Source organism: Penicillium brevicompactum (genome assembly GCF_028827555.1).
Source record: "Penicillium brevicompactum strain IBT 35665 chromosome Unknown utg000003l_segment0_segment0, whole genome shotgun sequence".
Classification (NCBI taxonomy): Eukaryota; Fungi; Ascomycota; class Eurotiomycetes; order Eurotiales; family Aspergillaceae; genus Penicillium; species Penicillium brevicompactum.
The window spans coordinates 4,566,369-4,583,652 of NW_026623206.1; the positions used below are offsets into that span (position 1 = coordinate 4,566,369).

The 17,284-nt window shown below is 46.3% G+C and overlaps 4 protein-coding genes across 4 annotated transcripts; 2 read left to right on the plus strand and 2 right to left on the minus strand.

Moving 5' to 3' along the window:
• Positions 1-5,004: 5,004 nt before the first annotated feature.
• N7506_005467 (retinol dehydrogenase 12) lies at positions 5,005-6,184 on the minus strand (the record flags this gene model as incomplete). Its single annotated transcript, XM_056954761.1, has 3 exons — positions 5,005-5,278; positions 5,361-6,082; positions 6,158-6,184. 3 exons carry the CDS (start codon positions 6,182-6,184, stop codon positions 5,005-5,007), a joined length of 1,023 nt encoding a protein of 340 aa, XP_056813650.1.
• Positions 6,185-6,515: 331 nt separating this feature from the next.
• Positions 6,516-8,300, plus strand: N7506_005468 (uncharacterized protein; the record flags this gene model as incomplete). Its single annotated transcript, XM_056954762.1, has 2 exons — positions 6,516-6,520; positions 6,542-8,300. The coding sequence occupies 2 exons, from the start codon at positions 6,516-6,518 to the stop codon at positions 8,298-8,300; spliced, it is 1,764 nt and encodes a 587-aa protein (XP_056813651.1).
• Positions 8,301-9,885: 1,585 nt separating this feature from the next.
• N7506_005469 (D-alanine--D-alanine ligase family protein) lies at positions 9,886-11,123 on the plus strand (the record flags this gene model as incomplete). The annotated part of the gene is made up of 3 exons (XM_056954763.1): positions 9,886-10,254; positions 10,330-10,917; positions 10,983-11,123. The coding sequence occupies 3 exons, from the start codon at positions 9,886-9,888 to the stop codon at positions 11,121-11,123; spliced, it is 1,098 nt and encodes a 365-aa protein (XP_056813652.1).
• A 716-nt stretch (positions 11,124-11,839) lies between these two features.
• N7506_005470 (uncharacterized protein) lies at positions 11,840-14,615 on the minus strand (the record flags this gene model as incomplete). Its single annotated transcript, XM_056954764.1, has 6 exons — positions 11,840-12,137; positions 12,234-12,435; positions 12,486-12,885; positions 12,943-13,245; positions 13,470-14,021; positions 14,088-14,615. 6 exons carry the CDS (start codon positions 14,613-14,615, stop codon positions 11,840-11,842), a joined length of 2,283 nt encoding a protein of 760 aa, XP_056813653.1.
• Positions 14,616-17,284: the final 2,669 nt, after the last annotated feature.

Below are 17,284 nucleotides of genomic sequence, written 5' to 3' on the forward strand. Positions count from 1 at the left end.
GGGTGAAGGACTGTCTATTCGAGGCGATGTGTCCCATTTCAGCATAGACATACTACAGTTGGCTTTGCAAATCAAGTAGAACTGCTGCTCGGAAAGCATCTTTTATTTCTAAGTATTTGCAAAATCTGGTGCTTGGAATACCCTCCCATTCAATTTATGGTCACTGGAAAATGTTGAATAACAACGCAATTTATGGACCGATCTCACTTGTAGCTATCCAGTATGTTATGCACAAAAAACCTCGGATCAAGGGATACCGTCGTGGGTATCGCAACTGGCGAAGGAAGGGTCAAGTGAGTGGGATGTGGTAGGGGTTCCATTCGAGGCCAAAGGGACAGTCGGGAGCTAGTGTCTATGGCGCCAAATTCATGCCAGGAGATCGTATCTAGCAACTGTCCGCGTACCCGACGGAGATTCCACGTGGCCGTCTCAACCCGGGGCAGGAAGAACAGATGCTCTCCTATACTCTCGCCAGATTTCCGGTCAAATCGAACTAGTCAAAACTCTACCCAGTGCACGTCTCTAGGGAAAGCAAAGGCTGACATGTAGGGGAACAAGTCGCTAGCCTGAGTAGAAATGGAGAGAGGATCTGGACCCGTCCACTTGAAGGCTGACAACTTGTCGTAAGTGGGATAGAAAAGGCCTTCGATCAATAACGACCCTGAAGTCTCATATCCTGCAGTCTCACCCTCATCCGAGAGAATCTGCCGAGAATTTTCGGAGTCGGTGGCGAGACAGGGAGGTGGTGTCGGTATGCCAGAGCACTCTTGCCAGATGGCGTGAAGGTCGAGATCCAAATCACAGTCTGCCAATATTAGCACAAAACAACATTGAAACAACGGGTACAGACCATTCTTGTTCGATTCGTGCATTTTGGTTCAAGACTCGCCGTCGAAAGGTAGTGGTAAAATACAGAAGTGTAGAAAGTAGCAATTTGACGAGGGTTGGGAGGAATAGAATGCCGCAGGCTGAGCAGGGATTTATTCTTTCTTCTAACGCTAGTTCATCGCAGACTAGGGAAGCTTTATGGTCAGATGCTAAGTTCTCTAAACCGAACTGATTGGTGTATCAACTGCCGTGAAACGTTGAAACCCCATCACCAAATCCAACTGAACTTCACGGGCTGTGGTGTGAGGTTTTAAAAAGAGGGGTGATATTTAGGACAGAAGGTAAATAGGTTGCAGAACTATTCAGGAGTCATTGTCCTCACGAGCGCTCGACAACACTAAGACTTCATCAAGGCCCATCAACATGATAGACTTGAATATCGCTCGCTTGCAAGGATGAAACCACGCCATTACACAGTGCTCCAATTGCTCGCTTTCGATCCCACAGTATCAATGCCTGATCACCGCAGAGCTGTAAAAGGATGTCGCTGTTGCTTGCTAGCCACTCATTTGACTCTTGAAGCTGTCGTTGCTCTTCTTCGAGTTGTATCTTCTCGGCAGATTTGACGACGTAGCATTTCCACAGGCAAAAGTAGAGGTCGAGCAGATTGAGGGCTGGTGTAGCCAGGGCGTCGTTGTAGTGTAGAAGCTTCGTGAACTCCGCCGCAAGGGAGCCGGGTGTACGCACTGGAACCTATGTAGTGTTAGTGATCTTGTTCGTTTGCTACCGAAGAGGGTATGACCGACCTCAGCCTCTATGGTTGCAGCATCTGAAGATTGCTGCAGGTGGCTTTGCAACTTGTTCTCATCTTTTGGGTCTTGGGAAACCCGGCACTGTCTCTTGGCTGGCCGGTCACACGTGGAAGATGAAGTGGGTTGGTCCATCGTGACCCTTGGAATTATATGCAAGAAGATCGTATTCACGATTCTTTTATAGGTCGACAGTCGCATTCAGTCTGATATTATTGCCACATACCACCGTCCTGACCTGAGTGCGATCGCTTTTAAACGAGTCAGTGAGCGGGTAACTCAACTCAACGTTTACCTCAACTATTGACGCTCGATCTCACCTGCTGCTCACCCCGAATTTGCTCAATTTTATGCCGAAAAGTAGTGGTGATGCAGATATTAGATATCTCCGTTCCAAATATTGCCACATACCAACAGACGTTGAAGTAGTGAATATCACTCGCTCGTACAGACCACTACCCATGTTTCTCCCTGGCGGCGGCGCTGAAACTTTTTGACCGGGGCTATGCCCTTCAATCCCGTTCCGCATGATTATTCGAAGATAATAGTTACCTAACAATTCTACCGATCTCCTACAACTACCATTCTTTCAGTTTTCTATACACCAAAAGCGCAAAGAAAATGTGGAGATACCTCAAAAATTTAATTTCTCGTTTTCAAAGGCTGAAGCGGCAGCTTAAACATCAAATCCAAGACTTATTTCCCAGCCGATCAAAATTTCTCCCAGATCCATCTGCCGCCTCTTCTGAATCGGAGCGCACACAACGATCAGCCGCCCCGTCCCCAGAGCTGCCCCCCAACGAAGATAATGTGTCACAAAAAGGAGAAAACAGAGATCTCGATCGATTTGCAACTTGCCACGAAAGTATTCTCAGCGCACACTCAAAATAATTGATCTTCAGCTCCAGAGCCTGCGAGAAGAGCAACGAGCTAGGCGGCTCGGTTATGACAGAACAAGAGCCTTCGGGTGGCCACTTTTGTGCGAACCATGCGACAGTCGTGAGGGAACGTAAGTGGTCATATGTCATGCACGAATACCAACTTTCTTTATCAGTGAACCTCATGGTCGTGACTGGGGGCATGTCATAGATACAGCCCAACTGAAGCGGGTTGTCGTCTTGAAAATATCCGAACGACTGATCGCCACGGCTCTAGCCAACCTAAGTGTACCCGGGGGTTTGTCGATAGAGTTGCCCCTTTGGACAGTCTCTTCTGGTTTTAGATGCCTCGTCGGGACACATGGCCACGCCAACGCTGTAGGACATGCTGCTTGGCCATGGATGTACCAAAAGAGCCGAATCATGAGTTTCCGATTGAACCATGACATTTTCGGGTTGATCTAGGCGAGCATCCAATAAACGTAAAATTCGGTTGGCCCACACTTTTGGTCGACGGCTGTGGCGTCTGCACTCAAAACAGAACAATTGCTTTGCGGCCAAAGATAGCCTCTGCACTGGTGAGTATGCGGAAGGAGGGCCTTGGAACAGCTGAAAGCACAATACTCCATTTATCCGGGACTCAATCGGCACGCTGTTTTGACAGTGATTTCCGTCAGGTGTCATCTATATGCACCGTTCACGGTGCAGGGGATCGCCCAAAACTTGGCTCAATACCCGTTGGAGATGAGTAGGGTTCCAGGTCATGATGAGAAAATTAAGTACAAATGCGTTCTGGGTGATGCGAGATTCGGGGTGCAGTCTTCCAGTTGAAGAGATATATTCTTGGGTGGTACCTGTGATCATGTAGGAAGATTGCAATATATAGATGCTTGAGAAAGCACGTAGTGAGGCTATTCATCTCGATGGGTCCCTATTACGTGTCTGAGCAATGAATTCTGGACTTGGTTGGCCACCAAAAACTTCCGTCGCATTCCTGAAAAGAGGTTGTTAATTCCTGGTGGCTCTGATCGCATTTTATAGGATTATACATGAAGCATATGCAACCCGTGGAGAAATTATATGCGGACCATCATGGTGCATCAAGAGCTTTCAGATCCTCGAAGCGAATGAGAGCCCAACACACACACATCCAAATTTTCACAGGCAACCCGTAACCTTGCCGACTATGCTACCCACAGCAGCAGCCGGCCATTCTACTGATCTATGTTCGTCGCAATAGAGCAGCCGTAATATGGAATGAGGCATGCCGCAGTACCTGCTCGTTTCATATTTGCAAGTACCAGATGTTAATGCACCTAGATATGCTATTCGCAGTTTGTTTCATGTCTTAGCTCGTGTATATATTTAATCAACAAACACGGTTAATTTGACTCTAGGGATAAACATATGAATACTTGAAACGCCAAAACCAATTATAGGAGCTGTCTATTCTCTGGAAACTCGTATCTAGCTCCTGGGGCCATTTATTGTTTCCAGGAAACTGAGTTCTAGCCCTGGGAACTCCACTATACGATCCTGATTGAACACGAACTGATTTTGGGAACACATTGGCTGGATCCGGGAGCTGTCGCCCCCCTGGGACCCTGCTTCTGGATCTTTAAGGCACTGCCGTGCCTTCTGTGGTCGCGGAAACCCCTCACAAGATCTCTTCACCAGACCTGCGCACAAATCTGCGTCATTCGATTACTCCCGGAAAGGCTTAGCCATAGCCCCAGGAACCGCAATTGAGGTTCCAGGAGGTAATGAAACTGTCAACAGGAACGTGACTTTGGTTCCATGAGGTGGGGGTACAAGACCCCAGAAGCTACGTCGGGATTCCTGGGAGCTATATGGCTTCCAGAAGCGGCGCATATGCTCTCAGACAACGCACTAAAGCCCCTGGGAGCAAGAGAGCTCCTAGGGCCAAGATATTCATTCCCAGGACTGATAGAGCCGTCAACAGGAACGTGAATTCCAACTCTCGAGATGGAGACGGTCAAGCTCAACCATGATATGACAAAATGCTTCGCGCATAACCTTATATCACTCCTAATTTCTTTTTCTCCTTGGTATCCTCGTGTTTGACTAGTATAGTTCACATAGCACAAAAGCAAGCCTTAGCCGTCTCCAAAGTTTTATTAGCACTTTCATGTCCAGTTTCGCTCGAACTCACTACTAAATAGTAAATCATAAATTGTCAAATAATCAATAGTCCTGCTGTACAAAGCGATCAAAGCCAATGCTACTATATCTAATTTTTGTGATATGAAGCCGGTGCAGATCAGGAACCAAACCGCACGGTCGGATTGCTCCGAAATGTCTATACATACGACCAAGTTGATTGGAAATCAGCTTGGCTCATTGTTGTATATATAGGCTCATATATCCCTCTGAAATAACGAGTCAATTCATACCTCGAAACAACACCAGCGCATAAACTCAAGACAAATCTTCCAAAATTCTTACGACTCTAATGTAACACGAGGTCATCAACTGGACATCCTTGACCCGCCGACTCGCTCCGCGTCTTGGCCATAACCACCTTGCGCGTCAACTCCATCAGCCGATCCGCTAGCCTGCGACGCCTTACTTCCCGGCTCGGGTACGGCGGGCGGACAGATATACTGCCCCGACCCCGTGATCTTGGTGGCTGCAAAGACGGTGCTCATGGCGCCTTCGAATTGGTTCTTCTTGAACGGTTCAAGGCCGACAGACATGCCGTACCCGGCGAGGGGATAGCTTCGGATGGTGAAAATTAGCATGCTGTCTGTGGTCGCAGAGTTTTGTTCTGTGGTTGACGTATGGCTCGTGAATATCCTCGGTACTCATCTTTGTGCTTACAAACCCCGGGTGCGTCGCATTCATCAAGACGTTGGGATGTCCATTCTTGGTCACCTTACAATCAAAGTACCGCGCGTACAACATACCTGCCAGCTTGCTCCGTCCGTACTGCTGATTCGGCCCGAGGTCCGTGTTGAGCTCGTCGAGGCTCGCAAATTGCAGATCGTCCGGCACGCTCTGGTGCATGTTACTCGCCAGGTTGACGATGCGTACGAAATTGGAGTGGCCGCCGCCCGTCGACTCGGCTGTCTTCTTCATCAAAGGCAGAAGGTGCGACGTGAGAACAACGTGGCCCATGTGGTTGACCGCCATATGTCTGTCGACGCCATAATCGGTGAGCTCGTACGACATGATGCCACGCCCAGCGTTGTTGACCAGGATATCCAGCCGGTCCGTCGAGTTCTTTATTTTATCAGACACATCCTTGACTCCAGTCCAATCGGATAAGTCACACTTCATCCACACGATGCGGTTCGCCGTCGCCTGGTCCATTTCCCTGGCCACAGCCTCCTTGGATCCGCTGACAACATCCTTGGACACGGAAAGGATGAAGAGCTTGGCGACGCCGTGCTTGAGAAGCGTGTGTGTGATACCGTAGCCGACGCCCTCAGCGCCACCCGTCACGACAGCGACTTTGCCCGAGAGGTCGGGTGTGTCGCTGTCGAGGGAGAATTGGTGAGAGGCGAGCTTGTCGAAAGAGCCGCCAAAGTTCTCGGCAATGGTGTCCTAGGTCGTATGTGTGAGTATTGATGATATTTACGACGGAGCGGGACTAGTAAACATCTGTCCATATGTGCTTACTTTGGCGCGATCAATGAGAGACGACATGGTTCTTGAAATTTTTGGGATGCTGGTAGTGACCTGAAGGTGTTGCTTCTTTGTCGGATAGAGAAAATGTTGCCTGGAGGAAGCCGTGATAAAGGATCTATACCCCGGTGTTGGTTGGCTGTTCATGGAAACTCATCAGCCCAAAATTCAGTGACACGCCGAGTCAACCAAAGCGCACTCACTGCGTCATAGGAGGCCAACATTGGCTTCCTCTCTGCACTGCTGCTCCGGCGCATTGAAAACGAACTGATTTAAATTCTCGGCTTGGTTGGAGGTATTTGAAATGATGGGTTGTTCTAGGCTTTTGCTATTCAGAAGACACCAAATAACAATGTCGTTTGATTTCTTTTACTAAAGTTACACCGACACCTCCCATAATATCACCATCGACTTGGGAACAAATGAATTTGCCGTGAATGGCCTGACTGTGGTCCCCAGACAGGACAAGGCGGCTACTCTCATTGAACAACACCAAATCTTTTTGAGCCTTGACAAAGAAAATTGGGACCTGGTTGCATATGGAACTTGGTGGCCAGATCAAACACGGAAGCTCTCAGCATTCCAACCAAAAAAGGCCCAATATGTTCGACTGTCGGCAACTGCTCCAAATGGAATTGCCATCGCAGATATCAAAGTATACGAAACCGATTTCATTCCTCCTGACACTTCGCTCGGGACCTGGGGCCCTACTATCAACTTTCCCCTCGTTCCAGTTGCCGGTGCAATCGATGCAAACTCTGGCGAGGTGGTTGCCTGGTCTTCTTGGGGTTATAATATCTCTACTGGCGGCAGAGGAGGCAAGACGCAAACCGCTACCTGGAACGGCGAGAATCAGTCGGTGACACGTCGCGCTATCACCAATACCCAGCATGACATGTTTTGTTCGGGTCTTTCGATTGACGCGGATGGAAGGTTCGTCGTATCTGGGGGGCAGGATGCAAGGGGGACCAGCACATACAACACCAACGTTCGTGACTGGTCCAGGGGAGGACCCTTGAATGTCTTTCGCGGAAATCAATCGTCTATCACCTTGTCTGATGGGCGAATCTTCTTGATTGGAGGATCATGGCAGGGAGGTGTTGGCATCAAAAACGGGGAGGTCTATGATACTAAAGCGGAAGCTTGGACCAGAATCGACGGTGCAGATGTAACGAAAATGTTCACTCAAGACCAACGGACATACAGACAAGACAACCACGCCTGGCTATTTGGTTGGACGAATGGCTCCGTTTTCCAAGCCGGTCCCAGCGTGCAAATGAACTGGTTCGGCACATCGGGTAACGGCTCCACTGCCTCTGCCGGAAATCGGACGGGTGACGCGGACGCCATGTGTGGAAATGCGGTAATGTATGAACAAGGTAAAATTCTTACCTTTGGTGGCTCCTCATGGTATGAAACTCTTGAGGCCACCAAAAATGCCACCATCATCACCATCGACAAAGTCAACGAAAGTGCCTCTGTCCTTCCAAACGCAGGAGGCAGGATGAACTACGAGCGAACCTTCCACTCTTCCGTTGTCCTTCCGGACGGCTCGGTGTTTGTCAACGGTGGCCAGGCCGTCGGACTTCCATTCAATGAAACCCAACCTCAAATGACCCCGGAGTTGTTCATTCCCGATCCCGATAATGAGAGAGGAGGCACCTGGGTTAAGCAGCAGAAAAGCTCCATCATCCGAGTGTATCACAGCATCTCCCTATTGCTTCGAGATGGTACCGTCTTTACTGGCGGTGGTGGTCTATGCGGAGATAGTGACGCCAATCATTTCGACGGTCAAATATACACACCCGCGTATCTGCTCAATACTGATGGATCCCTTCGTGACCGTCCCGAGATCAAGACTGCGACAACGGGCCTGATCCAACCTGGCGGGTCTGTCGAAATAACCACCGACGGCCCAGTCGACTCTCGGGCGTCGATAATCCGCTATGGCTCCTCCACGCACACGGTGAACACCGATCAGCGACGTATTGCCGTCCACTTGACGCAGACTGAGGACAATAAGTACACGTTCGAAATTCCTGCTGAGCCAGGGATTGCTCTGCCTGGATACTACATGCTCTTCGTTCTCAAGGATGGAACGCCTAGCCATTCAGTAAATATCAAAGTCGCTGCTTAGACCAATGACGGAGGACTGTGTTCTTGATGTTAGAGATGATAAACCACATGAGGGTTCTGGTTGCTTTGGACTGAGTGGAAGGGTGGAAGTCTGAAATTTCTGGTACATGTCTATTACCCTGCTTTGAACCAAAATGGAATTTTTGATATTACTATTTTGCTATTCATCTTTTAATCATCGGCTGTCCGAGTCATAAGGCGTAAGAAATTATCTGCAGTGTGTTTGGCAGGTTTGCATCGTTGCAAACGCCTTTTTCTCCCATAGCCGTGAATTGCTTTTCCTTTCTTTTTCAACCAACTCATCATTTTCTGAACCGTCCCTTTTCGTCATTTGTAGCCCTTCGGTCTAGGCTGAAGACAGTGGAGCTAGTTGTCGAAGTCAACCACGCGCCGGCCTTGTTCTCCTCTCGACCCTGCTGCGTAGCCGTGAAGAGACGTTCCTCTCATACAAGCCCCCGCTTCAGAGCAGTGAATACATGCAGTTGCGAGTAACGGCAGTGTGGGCCGAAATAAACAAATTATCAGAAATGTTCTGTATAGCTGTGGAAATACACCGGATTTACTGGCCAGCAAAAGGCAACGGAATCAAAAAGGAGAATAACAAAGATGATCAGAAAAGAGTGTGTCAAGAGGGACCAGGAAAGTGTATAGTTTGGCCGTGACGGGTCACCTGTCGCTGCGGTCTTAGACCGTAGCGTCAGATAGAGCCCATCCGCGCTCCCTTGTAGGGAGGCAATGTGTCTGTATATTTGCAATGGTTTCTATGTACAGAGGGAAGGTGGGAGGGACAAAACGAGTCTTGACTGCGTGAGAGATGACGAGCTACCAGCAGAGGCGAGCAATTGACTCCCGTGAGGCAGTTGCAGGAGGGAAGAAACCCCTCCGTAGGCCTGTGGGCTCTGTGCGGGCATCACGTGAGGCAACCCCAATAAAACTCCTCCCAATATGAAGTCCAAATACCAACGATCAGTCCTCGATTCAGGAGAGATTGGTCTCAAATATGTTTAGCTAGCTCCATAAAATAACTTTACGACATGTTGCTATTGACACCTTTGAGCGAACAATCTAGGCTTTTCAAAGTTGATTGGGTAAGTAACATCACGGTGATGGCGACTACACAAACCAGGCAGCACAGAAAGGACGGGATGACGCCATCAGGACAAAACATTACGTCGGGTCATAATTTGCTTTTATGATTATACCAGCAGTATGAAATGTCCAGCTCTTTGGGTTACACCCGTAAATATCCGTACATGAAATATAATAAAAAATTATATAACCATATGAGACAAGCAAAGCAGTAGTGTCAAGTCATGACGTACTGAGATAGATTATTTTGTCTAACCTAGTGAGTGCATGACATGAACAATTTAAATAGCACATGGTGTTTCTACATCGATATTATATTATCTACAGATCAGCTAGCCTCATTATTTCTATTGTATTTTGTTTTGCCGGGAAAATATTTTTTCTTTCTTCTTTTTTCCCTTTTTCAATTTGGCCTTTACGGGAATTAAAAGTGATTTCTTCCAGTCCTGATCCATCTATCCTTGCCCAATAATAATTAATATTCTTTCACCAACACGATGGCCAAAGTGAACGTGCCCTGCCTCAACATAGCTCTGATCTCCGAACAACGGTCAAATTATCTCCGACTCGGTTATTCAGAAGAGCACTGCGCGGCTCTCACGCACGATGGAGAAATCCAAGCCGTCTTAACCACACTCGAAAAGCTGGGCCACTATGTAACTCTGGTACCAGGAATCCAGTCGCTAGTCCAGCAACTAGCGGCCGGTAAGAATAAGGAATGGGACCTGGCGTTCAATATGGCACAAGGCTTTCGCGGATCAGCAAGAGAATCGCAAGTTCCCGCACTCCTGGAAGCATATCAAATCCCTTGCACATTCAGCGACGCGGCAACGATGGCGTTATGCCAGAACAAAGCGAACACTAAGGTACCGTGCAAAAATAAATTTCATTCTTTTTTTTCTAGAGACCATTTGTCGACTAACGATTGCATGGAAACTCAGATCATCCTGGACCATCATAAGATTCCGAATGCCCCCTTCTCGGTGATCCCAGCCCTGGAGCGGGCGGTGGGCTTCTCCAAATTCACCACAGCATTGCAATCTTATCCACTCTTTGTTAAGCCGGTCACCGAAGGATCGTCCAAGGGAATCGAAAACTTCAACAAAGTGAACGAACCTGCAGAGTTGGAGTTGGCGATGCAGAAACTAAGATCCAAATTCCCGGGTCAAGATATCTTGGTGGAATCCTTTCTGTCATGCCGGGAATTCACGGTGAGCATTTTGGGAACAGGCTCGTACGGCCGGGTGGTTGGCATTAGAGAACACATCTGGCAGACGCCTTCCAGCCACAGCAACAATAACGGCTACCGCTCCAACCTGTCTTTAGACTTTGCTAGCAGAACGAGCAAATCCAGCAAGGGAGATAAGCGGTTGGTCTATAATGACACTCACGACATGACCGATCCTCAAATCAAAGCTGCCTGTCAGGTTGCTTTGGATACATGGAATGTCTTCAACTGCCAGGATTCTGGGCGTGTCGACATTAGATTTTGCTCCCACAAGCCAGACTCCGTGCCTAATGTACTAGAGGTGAGTTTCATTACCAGGACCAGATTACAAACGAAGATATTCATCATGAAATCATGCCTTTGTAGGTGAACCCTATTGCTGGCCTCCTTCCAGGCCATTCTCCTTTACCTGCGACAGCCAAGAGAAATGGATTCTCATTTGAGGAGCTCTTAATTGGAATTATTGAAAGCGCTCTAAGACGAAAATACCAAATCGATTCTCATTAGGGCATGCCACAACATTGCAAGATATATGGGTGAGATGACGGATCGGATGAACTCTCGATTGATACCATCGTCAACCAATCGTCGAGTGACAATATTGGAGAGCCTTAGCCGCGATTTGATCCAGATTCTATGTATGGACTGAGCACAAATGCCCCCACTGGACGTTGACAATCGTCAGCATTGTTGCAACCATCATGGCACCCGTACCCTTTGTGCTGTATAATTATGGTCACAAGGTCCGTGCTATGAGCAGGAATGCCCAGAACAAGATTTAAGACGGCCCACACATGAACTGCATGTCTTCTTCTCTCAGTGTTCCTTGACAAGTAATATGTACATTTTGTCAACTCGCCAAGCTGTAACATGATGTCTTCCATCTGTTCAGTGTATATAAAGCATATTTATTAATGTAAATCTTATAAGAGGCTCTCTCAATGACGAACAGACACTCATACGTAGAGTCGGGCTGGTCTTTTGCCCGCCCTCACTATACGGCCCTCCAAACATTTTGAGGGCCGACAAACAAGAAAAACATAGAAAGTCCTATGATTGCATAATTTATGCTGTTTCGATCTGTACTTTCGAGTATTTGACTTACAATTTGATTATATTTCATACTTGAGACCGCACTACATCAGGGAGCGTATCGGAATGGTAAATCATAGATTTAATTGAGTTCTAAGTACAGCGTATATTATATATGTAAACTGTACAGACTAAGCAACTTCATATCCATCAAGAAGCCTTGAGCGCTTCCGAACCCTACCCGAATGCCGGTTCTGTGTATCAGGTAGACCGGGCTCACTATTATCTTCGTGCTCTCCTTCCTCTTGCTCCGACAGCCCGCGCTGTCGGCGTTTTAGTTGGGGCCCATTGAACAAGGGTTGATCTGGAAGGAACACTGAGGGTTTAATCTGAGCAGGATCAAGGACTGGTTCAATCTCATCTTCATCTGCTCTATCAGATTCGCACTCATCATGATCACTGATAGGTTCAAGTTGGTGAGCGTCTGTACTGTTTGCCTCCTGATTAGCCTGTATCTCTTCATGTGAGAGATACTCATTAATCAACGTCCGTTGACTATTTTTAATCTCAAATTGTGATGTTCACATAAACATCATAAGATCGTGAATTGTTGATGGGTTTAGTGAGCCTCGACGGTAGTGACAGATATCCCGGGCAGAGTTGAACAGACGTTCTACACCTGCGCCAGTAGCAGGTATAGAAAGCACATCGCGGGCAAGGTTTGCAAGCGCTGGAAATTGGCGCTGGTGATCCTTCCAAAACACAGCGGTCGGAGCTCTCACAGTGCCTAGATAAAAGGTTAGTGTCGGCCAGATGATATAGTAAATATAAACTTACCGCTCTCCAGATATTCCTTCAGCTCATCATATTGACCCGAAGATAAGGGCTGGGACGTCTCCTGCTGACATTCCATTTCAAGCTCTGAGATTGCAACCATTGACGATTGGGGGTTTGATGCTGATTGCGCATCTAAATTACTTTGTTTGTAGGATTCAAAGTAATTCTCGAGACTTGCTCGGTAGATCGTACACCAGTCATTCACTGGATCTTCCCAGTCCTTTCCTTCAAAAAACTGAAGCTTATGTTTTGGTGAGAGAATGGTGCCAATCGCATAAAGATTATTATCGATCTTATCGGTCTGGCTGTAATAATGCGAAAGCTTTTTCTCTGCGGCCTCAAGAGAACTAAGCATAAGCTGCTTCCAAGCAACCTTCTTCCGTTTTAACGCATTTTTTGCCTTTTCAAGATGGGTGAAGAGCTTATTGTAGATACTGAATATTAAATGAATACTTACATCCTTGGTCTTCGAAAGAAGAGTTGTGAATTTGAAAAAGGGCTGGGTGATCCAAAGATATTCAATCTGTCGCCATTCTTCTTGATTCAAAGCGAAGTGGTCCTGGTCGTACTGGGAACAAAACTCATCAAATGTTGACTGAAGCCGTTTCGCACGCCGTAGCATTAGTAGCATTAGAAACGTTGAGTTCCAGCGGGTTCGAACATCTTGGATTGGAACAAGCTTAGGCTCTTCAGTCTGAAGGTTGTAAAATGACTCCCGCCGCTGTGGACTAGCATTGATATATATCGCAAGGTTTCGGACCTAGGGTAGAGTAAACGTGTTAATCATAGGTGGAATAGAATTAGGAATATATACCTTATTCAGTGTATCGATAATCTCTCGTTTCTGTTGCCTTGCGCGAAGAGAACGGACACGATCTTCTGACCAATTCATCTCTGCGTGCTCATTCTTTGGAGTTGCTTCATCTTTCCAAGAAGATCATTCAGACTAAGCTGAATCACATGGGCAATGCAAGGAATTCGAACTATTGTTGAACTATCGTTTAGTTCAAGGGACTGTAATGATTCTTGGATACTCGATATCATAGTCTTGTTGTTCGTGGCATTATCGGTTGTCACTGCAAGTACCCGATCTGTGATTTCATGCTGCTGAAGGAGCTTTAATACCACCTCACTTAGGTTGACACCTGAGTGTGAACCAGATAAAGGTTCGAATCCAAGAAGGATCTCACGGTATTCCCAGTGTTGATCAAGAAAGTAGCCAGTGACTGCCATAAAGGCCTGTCCAAATGGAGATTTCCAGCAATATAATGCAAGCGAAAGCTTTACGCTAGGTGGAAGCTGCTTTAGTATAGACTGTTGTTGCTCTTTGACGTACCCCCGTAGTCGAGACCGCATTGTTTTCGCAGATGGAATCTGGGGTTGTATTGGGGCAAGCCTGGCATATGCGATAACGTCACGAAAGTCGGCATGCTCGATAAATCGGAAGGGGAGGCCTGAAAGGGAAAGCAGTTTTAACAGCTTATGTTCCCATGCTTCTTGCGTAAAGGCCGTCGGGGTAGCCGGTGTGTTTTGTGCCTTTAAATAAAGAGACTGATTAGTAAATCCCTACAATAAAACCCCGAAACCCTGGTTTAAACATACCGCATTTATAAGCAAACCCTTAATATTGGTCTCTTGGCTGGTAGATTTACGACAGGTTGGTCCAGCTAATCGCCGATGAAGTGCAGTCGTTCCATATCGCCCATTCGCTGGATGGTCTAGGACTTTATGGCATTGACGGCATTTCGCGCCTGGTTTTCCAGTCTTTGCATTGGCAACTTGATCAAAGTGCTGCCAGCAAGCTGCTGTACGTTTACCACTCCAATGAAGCCGTTTCTTGCGGCCAAACTCAGTTTCTAACCACCAAGCAACAAATTCATCCTTTGACATATCAGAGTATAGAACGAATTCGATGGATCGACCAGGACTAACACGCTCGAGTGAAGGAGGAACCGAAAGGAGAGGAATTGGCGTAAGAAACCCAGGATTCGATACTGATTCACTTATTTGCTGGCTTCCTGAGAGATCAGGAGTATGGAATTGGTCGTTCGGAAATGAGAGACCGTCAATTGTATCCCCTTCGTAAAGAGATGATGGATATGCATCCGAGAATAGAGACAACTGGGACATTCTTAACTAAATGATCCTTTGTACTGCGTAGATCTAGAAGATAGATAAGACTTGGAGGGTTGGACGAGACCTACTTCGTACTAAAAAGTCCACCTGTGCTAACAAACACATTCAAATTCCTTTTAAATTGGGCCTGCTCCCTCTATAAATGTAATGTATCACATTAACACCTATTTATTATAGGTATCCTACCCTGATTGGTTCAATTCCGAGGGCTGGTTGAGGGCGGCCCTCGAATCAGCCCTCGACTTATGCGGGCCGCCCTCAAATCGTAGATCCGCCCTCGTTTTTTCGCTGAGTCAAATGCCCCCGAAACTAGTGTGAAATCAACAAGAATTATCTCATATTTTAAACGTCAACGCTATACTTATCTTTTATAAAGCCCTTTTATTATAAAGATTAGAACTATAGTAGGAAGCATGCTATCTATTAGTATTAATAGAATGAACCTACTAAGTTAGGAACGTCGAGAATGAAAATAGTGGTTGCTAAGATACATAGTATGCATCACCTGCCTACATGGCGAATATATATTTATTAGTGCTAACGCTACAGAACTGGACAATTCTATAACAATTAACTACCACTGGATCTCAAGATATTGTGATTCTGTAATTACACTATTAACTCCTATAGTTAATCAAATTACAAGTGAATTTCTTAGAATTTAAGAGCTAATGTATGAAATTATCTAGTAAACCTACTGTTGAAACGAAAACACTTTTTAATACTGGTAATCTATGAGGGTGAATCAGCAGAATTATACAGCTCAGTTAGGAAAGGTCTCAAAATTTTATGTAAATGAGGACGGGTGAGGGCTGATGACGGCGGCCCTCGCGAGGGTTGAGGGCCGGGCGAGGGCGGGCGATTCCCGCCCTCTAAATGTTTTTGGCGAGGTCTACTCATACGATAAGATACAATTGAACTGGATCACAATCAATCAAACACCCCAGGGAAGTTGCACATATGGCAAAAAATATTACAAATATTCCCTGATCTCCTTTCGGTACTGCGTAATACTCTGATATGAGTTTCGCAGACGAACGTTCGGTAATTGCCAGGCCAAAACTGTTCCCCATAAGAGGCGATGGATAGTGATGGACTTGGTCCTTGTATATTAGTATATATGTTCCGTGGATAATTACCTATCCCTATATGGTTTTGACTGGCATATATATACATGTAGCTAAACACCAATGATAGGAGTACATTGAGATGATGGACAGCCTCCAGGGCTGTGGGGGACTATTTATAGTGATTATGTCATACTGACATAAGAGTAGTTATGTATATAACCGGCCTGATCAGCACTATTCCTTTCATTTCACACTGCGCATTAAAATATGACACTCACATTCCTGGGGAATCGAATATTTTCTCAAGTCGACAGCATGACCTATGATTCACAGGCTCCCCTTAACAATGAGTGAGTTCAGACACTTTTCCCCGTTTGCTAATGTTCACCCACTGATTCTCTTTCTGTAGGGACGATAGTGGAAACAGAAACAACAGCAACTGTCACAATTGCAAAGGTGAGTTCACATTTCGCAAACAGGTTAGCATTGCTAAACCCACTTCACAGGATGCAATAATGTATGCTTCTACTCCATCTAAATCACTATACCACCATACTACTAAGCTGCCTTGATGCCGCTGCTGAAATGTGCTTACAAATAACTCCAGTGCTCCAATTGTAATGACTGTGTCGACTGTTCATTCTGCAGCAACTGCAGCTACTGTCGAGAGTCCGAGCATTGTTCGAACATGACAAGTTGTACCAAGTGCCAGGATTGCTCCAACATGGTAGACTGCACCAATTGTGAAAGTTGCTCCAACATGGTAAACTGCACTAATTGTAAAAATTGCACCAACTTGAAGGTATGTAAGCTTGTGACATGGAATATCACTGAACAAGAATAGCTGACTGCCTTTGAACGAACAGAACCGGGACGGTGCTGTCAATGAGTCCGGGTAAACTGGCAAAGTCAAGCAATAAAACTTCTAATTGTTTGGAATACTATTGGATATATGATTGCCAGCCTATTTTCTCTCAGGATTTTAGAGCACGAGGGTAACTAAAATGGTACCATAACTTACCCTCTATCCAAATCATACCGTTATTAGTTCTGACCTCTATGCTCCTAGAATTCTGCTCAATAGGACGTGTCTGTGGCTGGAGGCGGGCGATGAGCGGTTCTACAAAATGGGCCTAAAATCGACGAAGACCGAAGAAAGAAGTCGGGACTAAGATACTACTGTTTTATTTATGCGGTTATTTAGTACGAACGAGGATGTACTTTAGCTGGACCAGATAGAAAAGGAGAATAGCTCTTTTGGGTATATTGTGTAGGATTAGAACGGCTTGTAGTCCGGGTCGCTATATATGGCCCCCGGCATTGCATACGTTCAATTTACTTGCTTTGTATCTATCATTCTATTCTAGGTTTACTTCCCCTTAAAGATATATGGATAACAATTGTCGATTGGCAAACACCGCCAAAAGCACCATCTTCCAAGGTTCGGCCACCCGCCATCTCTTACCCCTGCTTCTGGGATAGGAAGGTCTATCAGTCGTTGGAAGTTACACTTAACTATAAGCCTAGATTACTCTATTCTTAGAAAAATGCTACACCATCTCATGTCCCCGCAGATCAGTCCTTATTGTTGCA